The sequence below is a fragment of the Lepisosteus oculatus genome, chromosome 11 (genome assembly GCF_040954835.1).
Source record: "Lepisosteus oculatus isolate fLepOcu1 chromosome 11, fLepOcu1.hap2, whole genome shotgun sequence".
NCBI classification, from domain to species: domain Eukaryota; kingdom Metazoa; phylum Chordata; class Actinopteri; order Semionotiformes; family Lepisosteidae; genus Lepisosteus; species Lepisosteus oculatus.
The window spans coordinates 23,339,468-23,357,110 of record NC_090706.1 but is presented as its reverse complement, the minus strand read 5'-3'; the positions used below and the strand labels follow the sequence as shown (position 1 = coordinate 23,357,110).

At 40.8% G+C, this 17,643-nt stretch overlaps 1 protein-coding gene across 2 annotated transcripts in view; it reads right to left on the bottom strand.

Moving 5' to 3' along the window:
- Window positions 1-17,643, bottom strand: part of adamts2a (ADAM metallopeptidase with thrombospondin type 1 motif, 2a) — a 189,621-nt gene that overhangs the window by 114,585 nt on the left and 57,393 nt on the right. For both annotated transcript variants that reach the window (XM_015349607.2, XM_015349608.2), the window contains exon 3: window positions 12,294-12,456. In XM_015349607.2, the coding sequence (XP_015205093.2) occupies window positions 12,294-12,456 (163 nt within the window). The remainder of the gene's footprint in view (window positions 1-12,293; window positions 12,457-17,643) is intronic.

The following is a 17,643-nucleotide window of genomic DNA, read 5'->3' as shown; positions in this document are numbered from 1 at the left end:
GAGGAAAGTAGGCTTTGTGATTTCTTTTCTTTGGTGTAATAGAAGCAAACACCAAACTGCTTTCAAACTATTCTGTTTTAAAATTGTATGAGTGTCTTGCCTGATTTTATAGAAAAATATCCAACATCCTTAAAATTGGAGAGGCTGGTGATGAGAGAAATGTCTATGAGCATGTATAGAGTGGGAAGATTGAGAGCATATTCTGCATCATTGCACATCATTTTAACAAATATTTTAATTTTATTTTCACAATTTCAGAAATTTCATTGGTGCGCACAAAATGCCAGCTGGAAAAGCTGGAGAGTTTAACTGTAGTGGTAGATGGCTTCTTCATTTACTCATCAGCCATACTCAGGAATCTGGAAGTCATACTTGATCCCCTCCTATCTTCTGAGCTCCACATGAAAACTTTGATTAAGACCTCTTTTTTTACTTTAGAATTATTACCCATATTAGGTTATTCCTACCAATGTCTGATGTTTACTGCTTGATTCATGCATTTATAACATCAAGGCCTGATTTCTGCAACTCTTGGACTCATGAACACTCTTCTTAGCAAGATGCAATACGTCCAAGACTCTCCAGCTAGGCATATCACTCTTTCACTTAAATATCTACATTGGTTTCATATAAAGTAATGCATTAAATATTAAATCTTGTTCCAAACTTTTGCCAGTTGTGAGTTGCAGGGTGATATGGCTGCTGGCTCATTCACAGTACATTTACTGTACTTTTAATGTGAGTACCACTTTAATTCTTAGAACATGAATACTTTTCAAATCTTCAAATCAAAAGTACAGTTTTTGCTCAGTTTCCTTTTATTGCAACACTGTTTACACTAAAGTAGAAAACAGAATTTTCAATATAATTGAAGGGGACACTTAAGCCCACTCAATTGCAATACTAAACAAACAACCACAAATACAAAGCAGGGGGATTTACCAGTTTTTATGTTTAGTTTAAATATGAGACATCATACTTTGTATTAGTAACCCCCTGATGTAAAAATCCAGGGTGTTTGGTACACAGGTAACAATTGTCCATTACTGCAGGATCACAAAAGTCAACAGGGCTTTGTAGAAGCAAGTAAGAAGTGTGGTAGTCAATTTCACAATGATCTGTATGGTCAGCACCAAGCAAAACACTTAACTTTCAACAATAGCTCAAGATACCGTACAGAATCATGAGTTACCAGAGATGGGTAATTCCAATGTTCTGTAGTGGACTGATATTTTAAGAAAAATTAAACATGTTAATCATATTATATATTGTCTTCAAACATTCTGTCCTTTGCAGACTGCTTCACACTTTTTTTCAACAGACAAAGGGAAGATTAAGAAATTTCACAGAAAAATAAAACACCACCCAGCTGTCAGCTTTTAATTCTTATGTTTTTACAGTTTCAGATCACTGGTGGCCAGTGCCAACATGCTATAATCCCCACACAATAAGTCCAGCAGTCCTGAGCAAGATGCTGGAGTTGAAAATGGATGCCCAGGAGAGTTACACACAAAGAAGGCTAACATTGTCCAGTCCAGAAGCCGAGCCAGTGCTTCTGTAATTGCATGAGGAATGTGAAAATCCAATTCCAATAAAGCAAATATTTTCATCTTTTCAACTTGGGCAGTTGATTCCTGCTTTTCATTAGCTAATAGACAGCTTCAAAGGGCAATCTAAATGCTGTGTAGTTGTGTTTGTGTTTGTGTTTTTCTGAAGCTCTGTTTTCTAGAGCTTCAGAAAAACACCAGAAGAGATCTGATTGCATTTGCACCATCCAACACCCAACATTATATAAAAGAATGATTTCAATAATATATATGATCCTTGAAAGACTACAACCACATTTGTTTCTATAGAAACGTCAACTGATTTCTTTCTGTCTTTTTACTTGATCTTGATCTTTGACTTCTTGTCATTTCATTTTACTTCTCACAGCTGTTAAACTGCAAGTAAAGAATACAAGGTGAGACTTCTGAGCAGGGCAATCAAAGGTCTTATAACCCCTTTTCTTGCTAATTTCAAATTGAATTTATCACACCCTGTATTTTTAGGAAAAGCTATTGTCATAGCTATTGTCAATCACAATCAGAATCCAACCCTACGCAACTCCCGCAATTGAACCCGCATTATTCCTAATAAGACTTCAGTCTTATCCAATTTCTGCAAACGCCACCGTATTAACTAATCAACCAATCCATCCTTTCCTTTATCACTGCACCCACTACATCCTGGAATACTTAAACCCTCACCACCTTCACCTCAAAGCTTAGTATTGGTTTACACCAAGTGGAGCTCCTCGTCTCTGTTTTGAGATTTCCTTTTTAAGTTCTTGGCTTCTGAACCTTTGGCTTCCTGACTAGCGAACCCGTATTTGACCACGACTTTTGAACGCGATTTGGATAAGTAAACTAAGATTCCCTTTGCTTTCATTGAGATCTATTAGTCACCGTGTTGGGTCCTATAATTCATCTGGCTTAAGTGACGTAAAAATATTACCATTGTTTTTCTCTATTTTACACTGTACTGAATTACAACTGTGCATTATTATCACTAAGTGAAGTTTCAATGATAACTTTTTCAAAACTAAGTTGATTTTGTAAATGCACAGCTACTGTCCACGGCATAAATTGAGATAACACCACTAATAGCAGCATCAGTCCATCTCCAACAGCGATTACAGCTGCATCACATCACAACGCTGCTTCTGTTAGATGTTCACAGAGATATGAGAACACTCAGCTAGCAGCAGGTAATGCATCTCTACCTGTCATGTGTGCAGTAGTTCAGTAGCTTCCTGGAGTCTGAACTGTGCTTTCTGTTGGTGTGTTTCACATCTGCCAGCCACTGCCACTAAACTAGAGAGTGGCTTCAGTAATGCATCTGTGATGCAAACACCAGCTGTCTTGTCACTTGTGAGGTCATTTCTGTTATTCTATTCTAAGTGAAAGGTTATGAAACAAGTATACTTGTACTTAAAATTTCATGAACTTATATGAAACCATGTGCTTCCTAGACAAAATGTAACAAATTTAATGTTCACATATACTGTACAGTATATGGGAACAAAGTAAGAATTTCCATGAAATGTAAAGGAAATAATTCATCACTCAGGATGCCATAACAGCCCTTGAAAAGTCTAAAAAACTCTAAAAAATCTCTCACCTTTTAGAAAGAATATTTTGTAAAGACTAGAGATGTTAAAATATTTTGGAATATACAGTACATAGCTGAAAATGTATTTATAAGCTCTACAGCGCAAAACCCAAACCAACACAAACAACTTTACACTTACAGTATATAAGACAATATAAATATGATTATCCACATTTAAAAAAACATTATCTGTAGGAGAAAGAAGTCCAAAGGCATAGAGAGTGACACCTTTAATTTCAATAAACTTCATATCACAAAAGCTATTTATGTAACGATGGCTGGGTTGTGATGAAAGGATCCAATGCAGATGCAGGATTCCTGGGGCGGTGAGTAGGCGGACAGAGCTATCCAGGAGCTGGGTCGTAATCCGGAGGCGAAAGGTAGGTCAAGATCAGTAAACAGCACTGGTGGCGAACAATCCAAAACGAGAGACAGATACGTGGTCGGGACAAGAGCAACAGGGTCGATACCAAAAATAATCACAGGTAGTAAACAATCCACGGGGCAAGGCAAGAAACGTAGTCCGAAGGCAAGACGATGAGGTCAGAAAATCCAGAAGGCAAAGTGCAAGAAACGCTAGGTAGAGCCACAAGTAGGGAACTCAATACCGAGCATTGATATGCGAGTAAGAGCGGCTTAAATAATGCAGCCTGCCGCACGGTAAGACGTCTGAAGAGAATTAACACGTGCGGCGGCGTTTGTAATTATCACCCACCTGCTGGGACTGATTAGACCTCTTCGGAGCTGGTCTGGGCTGGTTAGTGGTTGTTACAGTACCCCCCCCTTCACGGGCGGCTCCCGACGCCCGAGATGGTCGCTGGGGAAAATTGCGATGAAAGTCAGTGATGAGCGCTGGATCGAGAATATCCCTTTCTGGAACCCAAGATCTGTCCTCTGGTCCATACCCTTCCCAATCCACAAGATACTGCAAAGTATTACAGTGCCATCTCGAGTCCAGGATCTTATTAACAGTATACGCCGGACGCCCCTGAACAGTACGAGGAGGTGGAGGACGAGCAGGAGGGGCCACCAGGGGTGAACGGTGAAATGGTTTCAGAAGAGAGACGTGGAAGGCAGAATGGATTCTGAAAGTGGGGGGGAGCGCTAGTCGGTAGGTGACCGGTGTAATTCGAGAGAGGATCCGGAAAGGGCCTATATACTTGGGACCTAGCTTCTTGGAGGATAGGCGCAAGGGTAAATTCTTTGTGGCCAGCCAGACGAACTGACCCTTCCTGAACCTAGGGGCAGGTCTACGACGTCTGTTGGCAAAAGCGGCCTGGCGCTGAGTAGACTTGAGGAGAGATGTCCTAGCCACCTTCCAGATCCTTCTTAACTTCGAGATGTATTGTCTCAAAGAAGGAATTGTCGTAACCAGAGGGGCGTCTGAGATGAGGGAAGGTTGGTAGCCTAAGGAGCAAAGGAAGGGGGAGATGCCTGTGGAGGAGGATGTAAGGGAGTTATGAGCGTACTCTGCCCAAGGAAGTAAAGATGACCAATCATCTTGGGAAGATGAAGTGAAGGCTCTAAGGAAAGCCAGGAGCGTCTGATTAGTTCTCTCCACCTGCCCGTTGGCTTCAGGGTGATATCCCGACGTTAAGGACACATGAGTACCCAGGGCTTGACAAAAAGCTTTCCAAAAGGCCGAGATAAACTGGGGACCTCTGTCTGAGACCACATCCCTGGGCAAACCATGAAGACGAAATATGTGCTGGACAAACAACATTGCCATCTCCTGGGCCGTGGGTAAGGCTGAAAGCGGAACAAAGTGGGCTGATTTGGAAAATCGATCCGAGACCACCATGACAACCGTATTACCTTGACTGTTGGGGAGATCCGTGATGAAATCCACCCCTATGTGAGACCAAGGGCGGTAGGGGACCGGGAGGGGGTGCAAGAGACCCATCTTTCTGGCACGCGGGGTCTTGGTTCTGGCACAGGTAGGACATGCTCGAATATATTCTGCTACATCCGCCCTCATGGTAGGCCACCAGAAGTCCTTACTCAGGAGATCCAACGTACGTTTGACCCCAGGGTGGCCTGCGAACCGTGAATCATGGCTCCACTGTAAAACCGCTGAACGTAAATTATCCACCACAAATAGTTTGTCCACGGGGCAATGGAGGGGGATGGTAGTCTTGTCCATGGCCCGCTTGACTTGATCCTCAATCGAGCAACGAACTGCTGCCACGACACGGTCAGTTGAAATTATCGGTTCGGGTGCATAATCCAAATCCGGGGGGTCGTGAAGCCTGGAAAGTGCATCCGCCCTACCATTCTTAGATCCAGGGGTATAGGTGATCATGAAGTTGAAGCGCGAGAAGAACAGAGACCAGCGAGCTTGACGAGAATTGAGGCGTTTAGCCGATTGAATGTAGGCCAAGTTCTTGTGGTCCGTGATAATAACAAAAGGATGCTGAGCCCCCTCCAGCCAGTGCCTCCATTCCTCAAGGGCCAGCTTGATTGCAAGGAGCTCGCGATTACCCACATCATAATTCACTTCGGCAGGAGAGAGCTTCTTGGAGAAGAAGGCACATGGATGTAGAACCTGTCCTTCATCCTGACGCTGGGAGAGGACTGCCCCAACCCCATAGGCAGAGGCATCCACTTCCACTACAAAGGGCCGGGAGGGATCTGGGTGACGGAGAAGAGGAGCGGTGCTGAAAAGGTGCTTTAAGCGTAGGAATGCCTTATCCGCCTCTGTGTAACACTTGCCTCGGCCAGGTCGATTGCGAGTTAGAGCAGAGATGGGTGCAACAACTGAACTAAAATTCCTTATGAACCGCCTGTAAAAGTTAGCAAAACCCAGAAAACGCTGTATCTGCTTTAGATTGCGCGGGACTGGCCAGTCGTTAATAGCTGCTACCTTCGATGAGTCCATTGCCACACCCAGAGGAGAGATACTGTAACCGAGGAAATGGATCTTGGAAACATGGAACACACACTTTTCCAACTTAGCATAGAGCCTATTGTCAATCAATCTTGACAAGACCTCCTGTACATGGCGGACATGATCCTGAGGGTCGGTAGAAAAAATCAAAATGTCATCAAGATATACCAGGACAAAGCTACCAATAATATCCCTAAAAATATCATTCATAAAAGACTGGAAGACAGCTGGAGCATTGACAAGGCCAAAGGGCATGACTTGGTATTCATAGTGTACCATGGACTACTGCCCATGCGTAGTCATAAAAGCCGTCTTCCATTCGTCCCCCTCCCGAATCCTGATAAGATTATAAGCCCCACGTAAATCCAGTTTTGAAAAGATGGTGGCTCCACGTAAGGACTCCAAAGCCGCTGGAATTAGAGGCAGAGGGTAGCGATGTTTAATTGTGATTGAGTTCAGCCCCCTGTAGTCAATGCATGGGCGCAATGAGCCATCCTTCTTTTCGATAAAAAAGAAACCAGCACAGGCAGGAGAAGAGGAGGGGCAAATAAAACCAGAGTCCAGGGCTTCCTTAATGTAGTCCTGTAAGGCCTGATTCTCCTTTTGGGTTAAAGGGTAAATGCGACCCTTGGGGGGGAGTGATCCTGGCAATAGATCGATGGCACAGTCATAAGTTCGATGAGGGGGAAGCAAGAGAGCCCGTTGTTTGTCGAATGCCTGTTTCAGGTGAATATATTGAGGTGGAATGGAAGGTAGAGCATCCACAGGGAGAATAGCGGCGGAGACCTTAACAGGGAGACGACAACAATTAGCATGGCAAAAATGACTCCAGGCAATTATCTCATTCTTGGCCCAGGAGATGTGGGGGTCGTGCTTCCTGAGCCAGGGAAGGCCCAGGATTAGCGGGTATGCAGGCGAGTCCAGGAGAAGAAATGAGATTTCTTCTGTATGAGTGGCCCCCACCCTGAGAGAGAGTGGGATGGTTTGTAGAGAAACCTGAGCAGGGGTGAGTGGAGAACCATCCAGGGCTAGGATGCTGACGGGGGGTGATACAGAGACCACGGGGATATTCCATCGGTGGACGAAGGAAGCGTCTATGAATGATCCTTCTGCACCTGAATCAACAAAAATTGACAGGGGAAGATGAATATCAGACCATGACAATTCCGCCGGAAACAGCGTGCCCGAAGAGGCAGAGGAAAAAACAGCACTGCTAACCTTAGCTGAAGGCTGCGGTAGAGCACGAGGTGCAGACGAAGGTCTTGAAGGACAAGCAGCAAGCCGATGGTTAGGGGAGGCACAGTATAAACATCGTCCCTCCCGGCGGCGCCTTTCCTTTTCTTGAAGGGAAAGAGGAGCATGTGGCAGAGCTGGCAAAGCAGGAAGCGATGCCTCAGGAGGACCATATCTGCTTCCAGTGAGTCTGTCTGCTTTCCGGATTTTGATGCGGGTGTCCAATTCCAGGACCTGGGAGATTGCTGCTTCCAGGGAATGAGAGTTAATTGGCATGAACACCAAGTGATCCTTTAACTCCTCTGACAAACCCTTACAAAAAAGGCAAACCAGCGCCTCTGGGTTCCAGGCGGATTCTGTGGCAAGAGACTGAAATTCTTCCACATAGTCCTGTAGAGGTCTATCACCCTGTTGAATCGCCGAGAGCCGAAGGTGAACCAAGTCCAGATTGTTTTGCGAAAAACGTGCCTGAAGACGTTCCGCAAAGCCATTGAAATCCATGGGTTGCGGGTCAGCTCTGGTAAAAAAAACGGAAGCCCAATCTAAAGCCTTGCCTGTCAACAGGGAGATCGCAAAACCAATCTGTTCTTGCGACGTAGGAAAACGCTCCGGATGCAGATGAAAAGAGAGGTAACATTGAGTAATGAAGCCTCTGCAACCAGAAGGATTACCGTCATATTTTTCAGGAAGAACAAACGGTAAGGTTGAGGGAGGGGTGGGCGGGGCCGCGGCTTGTGCGGAAGAAACTGCAGGCGGAGCTGTTGAAGGTGCCGGGGGCGCTGGGGGGGACGAAAGCCAGCCAACGTGATTGGTAAGCAGTTGAACCGACTGCTGTAACTGAGTTAGAGCTTGGGAGTGCTGGTGGAGAAGAGAACGAAGAGCTTGCGCATCCGCGGGATCCATACTGTTGGCTCGGTATTCTGTAACGATGGCTGGGTTGTGATGAAAGGATCCAATGCAGATGCAGGATTCCTGGGGCGGTGAGTAGGCGGACAGAGCTATCCAGGAGCTGGGTCGTAATCCGGAGGCGAAAGGTAGGTCAAGATCAGTAAACAGCACTGGTGGCGAACAATCCAAAACGAGAGACAGATACGTGGTCGGGACAAGAGCAACAGGGTCGATACCAAAAATAATCACAGGTAGTAAACAATCCACGGGGCAAGGCAAGAAACGTAGTCCGAAGGCAAGACGATGAGGTCAGAAAATCCAGAAGGCAAAGTGCAAGAAACGCTAGGTAGAGCCACAAGTAGGGAACTCAATACCGAGCATTGATATGCGAGTAAGAGCGGCTTAAATAATGCAGCCTGCCGCACGGTAAGACGTCTGAAGAGAATTAACACGTGCGGCGGCGTTTGTAATTATCACCCACCTGCTGGGACTGATTAGACCTCTTCGGAGCTGGTCTGGGCTGGTTAGTGGTTGTTACAATTTATACTACAAAAACATATTTAAAAAATCTATTGAAAAAAGTCATTAAAATTGGAATGCACTTACAATTGGAATGTCTTGACAAACCAGCTATAGACCACATAGGATTGCAAGGCAAGAAAACCTTAGAAAAGGCAAAAATAATTCCAGAGAAATTCCAAAATGCAAAAGCATATGGTTTTGATAGTAGCCTGTTTTCCTAAAAAATACTATTACTCTAGCTGATGCAAGAATGTAACTGTTTCCTGGCAGGTTCAAATGTGTTCTATACAAACAATACAGTAAGTTAACTAAACCTTTTTATCTGTTTTTGTTTCTGAGATTTGGCACAATTACCTTTTGCTCACCCTATACTGCTGTTTAAATTCAGCAACCCAGTCTCAACCCTTTTCAGTCTAGCAAAGTAAAAAATTGTGTTCTTCTATCAAGAACCATCAACAAGACCACTATCTCACATCTCAAGAGTGTGAGAGGAATAACACAGAATAGCTACATTGCGGCAAAGTCAGCATGAGAAATCAATAATGTACTATAACCTACATTACATGAGATTCACAAAAGTGACCAAATTTGTCAAGGAAAAAAAGTTCTTCATGTAAACCTTAAATGCCTCACATTACATTGACTCACATTTTGGAGCAAAGGGGAGTCAGTTGAAAGTGCAGCCAAAGGTTACATCAGTTATAAAATATGTAATGCAGTCCAGATGAAGCACTCTTGCGACCAGCAGTTCAAGTACACAAATTATGCAGATATGAAAAAATCAAAGGGTAAACGGGTCCTAAGATCTCATTCCAAAGGGGCCACAAAAATTACATACAGTATATATATATAAAAATTTAGCAAAGGGGAAAGTTATCAAAATTTACAAAACAATTATAACATTTTTAGCATCATCCATGTTTAAACAAACACTCAAATTAATGCAGTCTGTTATAATATTGGCAAGTGGAATTAGAGTTCATCATGAACTCAGTTGAAAATTCCTGTTTTGATCTGTATAAACTGGTGCTTTATCTGGTTTGGCTGTTGTATTATCATTTGTATTGGAGTTTGTTTTTTTAATATTTAAACACAGGCTTGTGAATAATCTTTAATACATAATCAGAAATTGCCAAATTAAGATCACTCTATCTGATTCATTCAGTTTGTCATTTTGCATGGAATACTTCAATGAAGACTGCTGCCCATACATGATATTTCTGGAAAAGGGGTTTCATATTGCTCTAGTCCAACATTTCACCAGTTGTATGTTAACATCGAAAAGCCTTGTGTCTGCCTTTTGCAAAAAATTGAAAAATGAAAATGAATGTAAAAGAAATTTGAAATAAACCAATGTTGAATAGTTATATGCATTAATAATTATTATTATTTAAGCATTGGTCTATACTTTATCTAAATATTTTAAAGTTACCTATTATCCACTTAATTCACTTTTTCACATTTTAAAAATACAGCCCATTGACTTCACAACAACCATTCATTTTCAACACCATGAAAGCTTGGATTTATCCAATAATATTCTTTTTTTTCCTTTTACTATTTAAAAAAAATGACTACACTGACCACAAAGCCATTACTTTACTAAAGACAGAACATAAGAAAGGTTACAAATTAGAGGAGGCCATTTCGTAACTTAGGCTCATTTGGTAGCTGATTGATTTAAGCAGCCAACCCAGCAAATTCTTGAAAGAATCCAGAATATTGGCTTAAACAACAAGGCTGTGTAGTTCCATTTTTCTACAAACCATTGGATAACGAAGTGCCCCATATTCCCAATTGGAACACAGAGGCACTTGATCTATATATGGAAATCCAAACTCAAGGGTACAATTTACTGTCCTTCTTGACCTCTCTTGATCTCACAGCAAGTTGCTGAGCTCACTTTTTTCAGTGGCAAAAACAAGGAGCAATAAGAACAAAAGACCAAAAAAATGTTTTTATACAATTATGAAACAGAAAAAAACAAAATGGGAATGGTATTTAGAAGCCTAAAAGAATACATTATGCCAATAATGAAATGCCTCTGCACCTTTCTGACATCTCTCGGAATCCTGACAGTTTACAGCCTTGTTAAAACAACCACAATTTACATTCATGCTGTGCTTTCTCATTGCTGTTGAAGGTTTCAAAGCATTTCAGGGATACTACAGAGCAGCTAACAAATGTAGACCTGCAGTCCCCTCAGGGGCAAAAGAGGATGTCTGCTGAAGTCCAGCTCCCCTAAGCTCTCGGATAGCTAAGATGACAGCTTTAAAGGGGGTAGGGAAGGGAAGTGAATTATCAGGAAATAACTGTGGCATATGGAACATATTTTATGAGGAGATCTTCCCAAAACGCTGGCAAACGCCCCCTTCAATAGGTTACTGGAATGGTTCCTAGAAAGTGAAAGCTGTTCTAGTATATTATAGTACAGAAACTGCATCTGTACTCTACAACAATAAAATACAACTTAATTTGAATAATTTAAAACAGTGCTTCTCAACAACAAGTTTGTGGAGTGGCACAAGTCCATGTGAGCCTCCTTAGTGATTCATGGGAGATTTCTTTTAAAACATTTTTAAGTGAAAGAAGCACACAAACACATTTAATTTACATTCAATCTATGGGAATGGAGCAGAATTTCACAAAATTCCACTCACCACTCAAAGTAAACCAGCTTTCTGCTTCATTAGCTTGGCTCCACAAACTGAAGGTGCATAAAAAGTTAATAATACACTCCTTCTGCTGTCAGACCGATACATATTTGAATATTTGGCATAGTCTCTTCATTTTTTATTGAATTTGTTAAATTAATAACTGTGCAATCTTACTGTTTCACTGGAAATGGTCATTTTTTGTTTAAAAGTTCATTGTAAATTTGGACTAGTAATAATAAATACACTCAAACAATCTATGTGGATTTCTAGCTGTACTAAACAGACTGTGCAATATTTTTTTAATCCCAGAAAAAGAGGCAAAACTGGTGTTGAAAATGAAAGGTCTAAGAGGTTGACAACAGAGTTTTCCATCCAGTCTCTGAAATCAAAATGGTTGAGGAATAAAGAATTAAACAACAGCGCATAGCAACAAATTTTCCATATTGCTATTGCTCCCATTTTCACCATGGGAAAACTGTAAGTAGTACTGTGTAACACTACACCTGTCTCTAAATCTGATTTACAAGACACAACTGCGCTTCAAAGAGTCCTTTTTGCCAAAGATGTACAGTATACCACTTTGATCCCATTCATTTTTGAAAACAACAACAGCAAACAAAAGACTGTAATAAAGGGCTTGGTTTTAAAAAGCCAAATGAATGAAACAAGAATGAGCAAAATTAACAACGAAGCAAAAGAAAATGACCTCAAAGTCAAACAAAAAGGATGTGCACAATAGGTTCATGAAAAACAATTTCTGGCCTTGTAGTATGGTGCTGCTATCGTTTCCCTGATAGACAGTAAATGTGTTTTACCAACACCCCAGGTTACAATTTACAATGTTGTTCCAAAAGTATTATTCCACCAACATGAGGTAAAATACGACTCTCCCTGGTCTTCTTTTGGTGTGTGTCCACAAGGGGCATGTGTGTGGCACAGAATGGGAGACTTACCTCTTGAGTGGAAATCAGCGGAATAGTTGGCAGGAGGCTTCTTCACAGCAGAAGAGCGGTACACCACATGGGGCCTACCACCCTGATGTTCCTCTGTCACATGTGCTCCTTTTTCCATAGGCTCAATGAAGAACTCCTCCTGCTCAGTGCGGATCACCCCAGCCTGCAGGGGGAAAGACAGAGTTCTAGGTATTCTACATTTCTTGGAAAACACAAAGTCCACATCAAAAAAGCAGATCCATACCATTTTTTTTCTGTTACATGTGTTTCTTATAGCAAAAAAACCAGACTTCCTATGTTCCATACTGTATATGTTCCTAAAATTCACAAGAATCATTTCTGCCTTTTTTGATTGTAAGTTCTCTAAAATGATCACAATGTTTTAACAGATCCCCATTATAAGTAAATAAAGGCATTTGTGTGCATAAGATTGCTAGCCCTTTTCCATTAATGATAAAATTGAATCACTGGGGTAAACCTGATTAAAGATTCCACAAAAATATCACAATTAAGTAAAAAATTACTTTCTCTTTTCAGCTATAAAATGATCTGTGTAAGTTACCAGTCACCCTTTGAGGGACAATACAACACTGAATCCCATTATCAGAAACAGTTGAAAGTGCAAAATGGTAACTCATAATATTAAGATTGTATTGCAATTCCATCTTCTACTCAAAAATAACACCAATATATTGTTTTCTGTATAAAGCCAGAAAAAGAGAGAAATTTCTGAAATACCCAAATTTGAAAGAATATCAGTTTATTCTGGAAAGGTAATTTGGTAGTAATACTGTAAGTGGGTTAACTTAACTGTCAGTTATACATGTTCTGGAAGCCACAAATCCTTTCTGTGGGACTGAAGCATACTGCTGTGCAGAATCTACTTACTTTAAGGGGAAAATAGGAAGTGGACTAATCGGAATGGTTTCACATTAATATGTTGAGAATATCCTACACAAATTCACCAGGATCCACATCAGGTAAATGGCCAGATTATGTAATAAAACTCTTTCCCTTTGGATCGCACCTGTACTTTATTACCCTTGCAACGCAAAGACCTATAGAACGTCAATAAGTCATCGATCTGCCATTGGCTGGCCAAATCATGGACATGTACTCCAGTGAGCTCAAATTATTCGGCGCTCTGGATAGTGATACCACAAACCAGTTGAACAGGATCTTGTCTGCTCAATATGCAAGGACGCTGCATAATAAAAATGGGGGGAACCACAGAGCATGTACAGCATTTCACATTCTTTGCTTGTGCTATGTGTAATTGCAGGACAAGCATATTCTGTTCAAATGCATGAGTCTGTTTACTGATGCAATGCTCTGTATATTTCACAAAGTGCATACCATAAGAAATCACCTGTCGCATCTTGTAAGTGATGTTCAGATAGAATGTACCATATTGCTAAGTAGAACAGACAGGACCCTGAGGTCTGTGTCACCAGCAATGCCCTGTGATAGTTCTGTCTTCAAGACAGTCTCTCCCCGCTCTTGTCTCTCTCAGGTGCACCTCGACCACATCCACATGAAAAAGCCCACCCCATTCCATCAAATCTATTTCTCACCCTCCACTTAACAGGCTGCCAGATTAAATATGCTTTCTCACGCTGCTGAATAAGGCCCATCAATCTGTAAGCCAATAATTCAATCAACACTGCATCCCATAAACATCCTCCAGGCACAAATTGCCCAAAGTGTTTAACAGGACGAAAGAGACTACTGAAACTGAACACCAAGAGCTTCATGCACAAGTCTTCTAGTCTGAGGAAGCACTATGTGACTATACAACACTCTCATCACTCAACAAATGTCACATTTATATTGCACCCTCCAGCATTTCACATAGAAGAGTGCTGTGGACACAGTGACAAATTAAGACAAACACATAGGTCTGAAGATTCCTAACTACATATTCCTGTCAATTGATTAATTAGGTAATGAATGCCATAGTGTGTGAAGTCCAATGCTTCTAAACATCTACAGTATATGACTGTAACAGATTATGTGTCATAAAAGGCGCTATATAAATTAAAACCAATAACTTCATATTTCTGAGCAACACATGTTCTACAGAAAGATCAAGAAAATAAAGGCTCAAGTGACAATCCAAGACAGCACATTTTTCTCTTAACACCAAAAAAAAAGAAAATGCAATCCATTCATTACATGATTGCACAAAATGCCATGTGTTCATTTCTAGTTACCAGTTCAATAACTTAAAAAGAAATCTGTTCATTAAAAGTTTACACAGAATGTATTGTTCAATTTGCAAGCCTCCCTATAACACTTACAATTTCTGCCTCAGGTGTTAACACATTCTCACACTATCCTATATACAGTGTTCCAGCTAGACAAAGTGCCTTTGATTTCTCACCCTTAAAGAGTACCAGTCTAAAGGAGCAATCACTTCCTTGTCTGTAGGCTGTACAATCTTTGAAAAACAACATAAGCTGTACAGAAGCCTTTAGCCCCTGCCTTTATAGGGGAGAAATCTGGAATATTTTAAATGTGAACATCAGTTTTTTAAAATGCAATTTATTGTTATCATGGTAAACCAATCTGCTTATAAAACATTCCAAACTGCATCTAATTATATGGAAATAATTGGCAACGAAGATATTAATACCTGTTCATTACTTTTTTTTCCTCTGTACTTTATGATATGCTTTATGTAGCATATGTACAAGAAAGGTCATAAATTGTGACATAAATTGTGAGGATTCACACTGCAAAATGTCCAAAATCCGAGGGAATTTTCCAGGAGCTGTAAAGTTAGAGGACTAAAAGAAGACAATCTAAAGACAGGGTTAGTTTTTAATGATTGCACAAGCAAAAGTGAGTACATAACTGCTTCTATTTACTAACCTTATTACAAAGTATTCTACAAAGTGTAGCCTGTATGACCTATAGAAAAACCTCCTCTTTAGTTTCTTTTATTCTGTCAACACAATAAAGTGTAAATTACAATGGCAAAGGCTGGCTGTAAGAAACACCAGTGCTCCACTAATCCCCCTGCAATACATCACTACCTTAAAAGGGGAATAAACCGAGACCTTTTCATATAGTTAAAAGTCAGTTGTCATGGAAAGGAATAAATCTGCTGGGAGAAAAACAATTTGAGTTCCAAAGGGCCTGCTGGAGAAAATACAGCTTTTTAGTGAAAGCAACCAACACAAACAGAGCTCTGAGGGAACAAGTAAAATATCTCTGTGTTTTATGGCTGCTTTTCATCACCCTTTCTTTGTTTAAGGGGAGTACAGTACAAATATGAACTCATTCCCTCAACAGGAAGTTTTTTTTAATCATGTTCCATGTCAGAAAAAGATGGATAACTAAATTTATTCTACACTCCTCTCTAATCACATGGAAAAAGTTACTCTGCTCACCAAAGCAGAGACATTCCTTCTGTTGCTTCACATGGAAGACCCTTGTGAGGTTTCAATGTAAACATACAGAAAAGCACACAGAAAAAGTTCCTTCCAGAGCCTTCACCAGATGTACTGCATTCTGTTAGGAAATATTCTCAAACCCCTAACTCATAAGAAACCATTTAGCAGTGTACCAGAGACAGGTCTTTCACTGAATTACACTAAACTGTTAGATAGTAAAAACAACAATATACATTTATTTTTGTAAAGTGTATTTTTCAACATTGATACAATAGCAAAGAAGATAACAGAAAGTAACACGGTTTCTGAGCAATACTTCATAAAAAATACCTGTCTGCCAATTTAAAAAAGAAAGCCTTACCCACATCAAAAAGCACTTGACTATGTGGTGTACCAAAGACCTGGCAAGACAGTGAATACAGAAATTAACCTCCTGTGTGGTATTGTAGAAACTCAAGATTATTCATAGAGAAGAAGCCAAAGTATATTATTCATGTTGAGATAAATGCTTAATAAATAAGGCCTGAACTTCCTCTTTGTGTGGTAGGAGAGGAGAACCAGGGATACACCATAGCCCAGTGATCTGTGCAGAGCAGCTAAACTACACAAAACTCTAAATCCAGATACTGCTTACTGAGTTACCATTCACCTTGTCAATGTGCAGAGCAGCACGAAAATCAACCTTCAAGCCTGGATTGATCACGCAATGTCCGCAAAGACAAAGTTATTTTTTTCCATGTAACAAGGTGTGGTACTACTGTACTTCCCCTTCCCTGAACATTTCCAGTGCTCTTTCCTCCACTGTTTATCTAAAGCCTCTGACACAAATATGTGGGGCAATGGGTCTCTCAGGTTTGATTGAAACCTGGCAGGAGGTTTGGGAGAAAAAAGGGAAAAAGATCAGAGACTTCTTTAACATGTAATTCTTTTTTTCCAAGCACAGCATTTGCTCACACACTAACTTTAGAGCTGTTCAAAATTAACTGTCACTCTCACTAATTTAATCTGTCTGTTTAGAAAACTGTAATCACAGACCCCAATTGTTAATCTAACCATGGTGAGTTGCTCCCTTAGCAGGTGAAATCTGAAGAAGACCCTTAAACAAAATCCCACGCACAACTTGTGTGGGATATTGTGTGGGGATTCTCTGCCACTTTGCAGCATTCTTCACAGAAATTAATTTCTTTGTTGCCGTAATCCATCTGAGAATCCAGCCGTACTGCAATTCTTATACTTATATTAATATAGAAAGGGTTAAAATTATGCGAGTTTGGAATTCAACACCATAAAATACATCACAAGCATTTTCATTACAAAATGCTGAATATCTGTTTTTATTGGTGAAATAACTAAATTTTGTATTTTCATTAATTCCATTGTGAAGTATATTCTGTGAATTTGGTGGATAAAAATTGCTAAATAGACAAGACGTATATTTCTAAAATTCATCAACGTAAGACGATGCAGTGTAGTGTTATGCAAAATTGCCCTGAAGGTTAAATCTGTGTCCTCTCTGTTGTGAAGCACTTTTTCTTGTTTCTTTCGCAAGCGACAAAGCTGTCCTGGAGAAGTAAAGGTGCAATGAACTAAAGCAGGTTGAGAGCTGTCCATGCCTGGCTCCTCCCCCACAGAGAGAGTGCAGTCTCCAGGCAGACAGGCGATGGGAGATGCAGAGAGGCCTGACACAGTGGAGTGGAAGAGGAAAGCCTGCGGGAGTCCCCAGGTGCCTGTTTGTGAATCCCCTGCAGTGGGCAATCCACCTACTCAGTGTCACTGCAGGGCCTTGCTCATTGTTCTTCAATTTGCTTACTGTACATGTTGCTGGGAAGGCAACAAGCCATAACAAACATTCCACTCTTTCTTTTTACTTTGCCTTGTATACTTTTAACAGTCAGTTTTATCTTTTATCTGTTCAGTTTTCCACAAGATGTATTGTTTTGGAATTCCTGCTA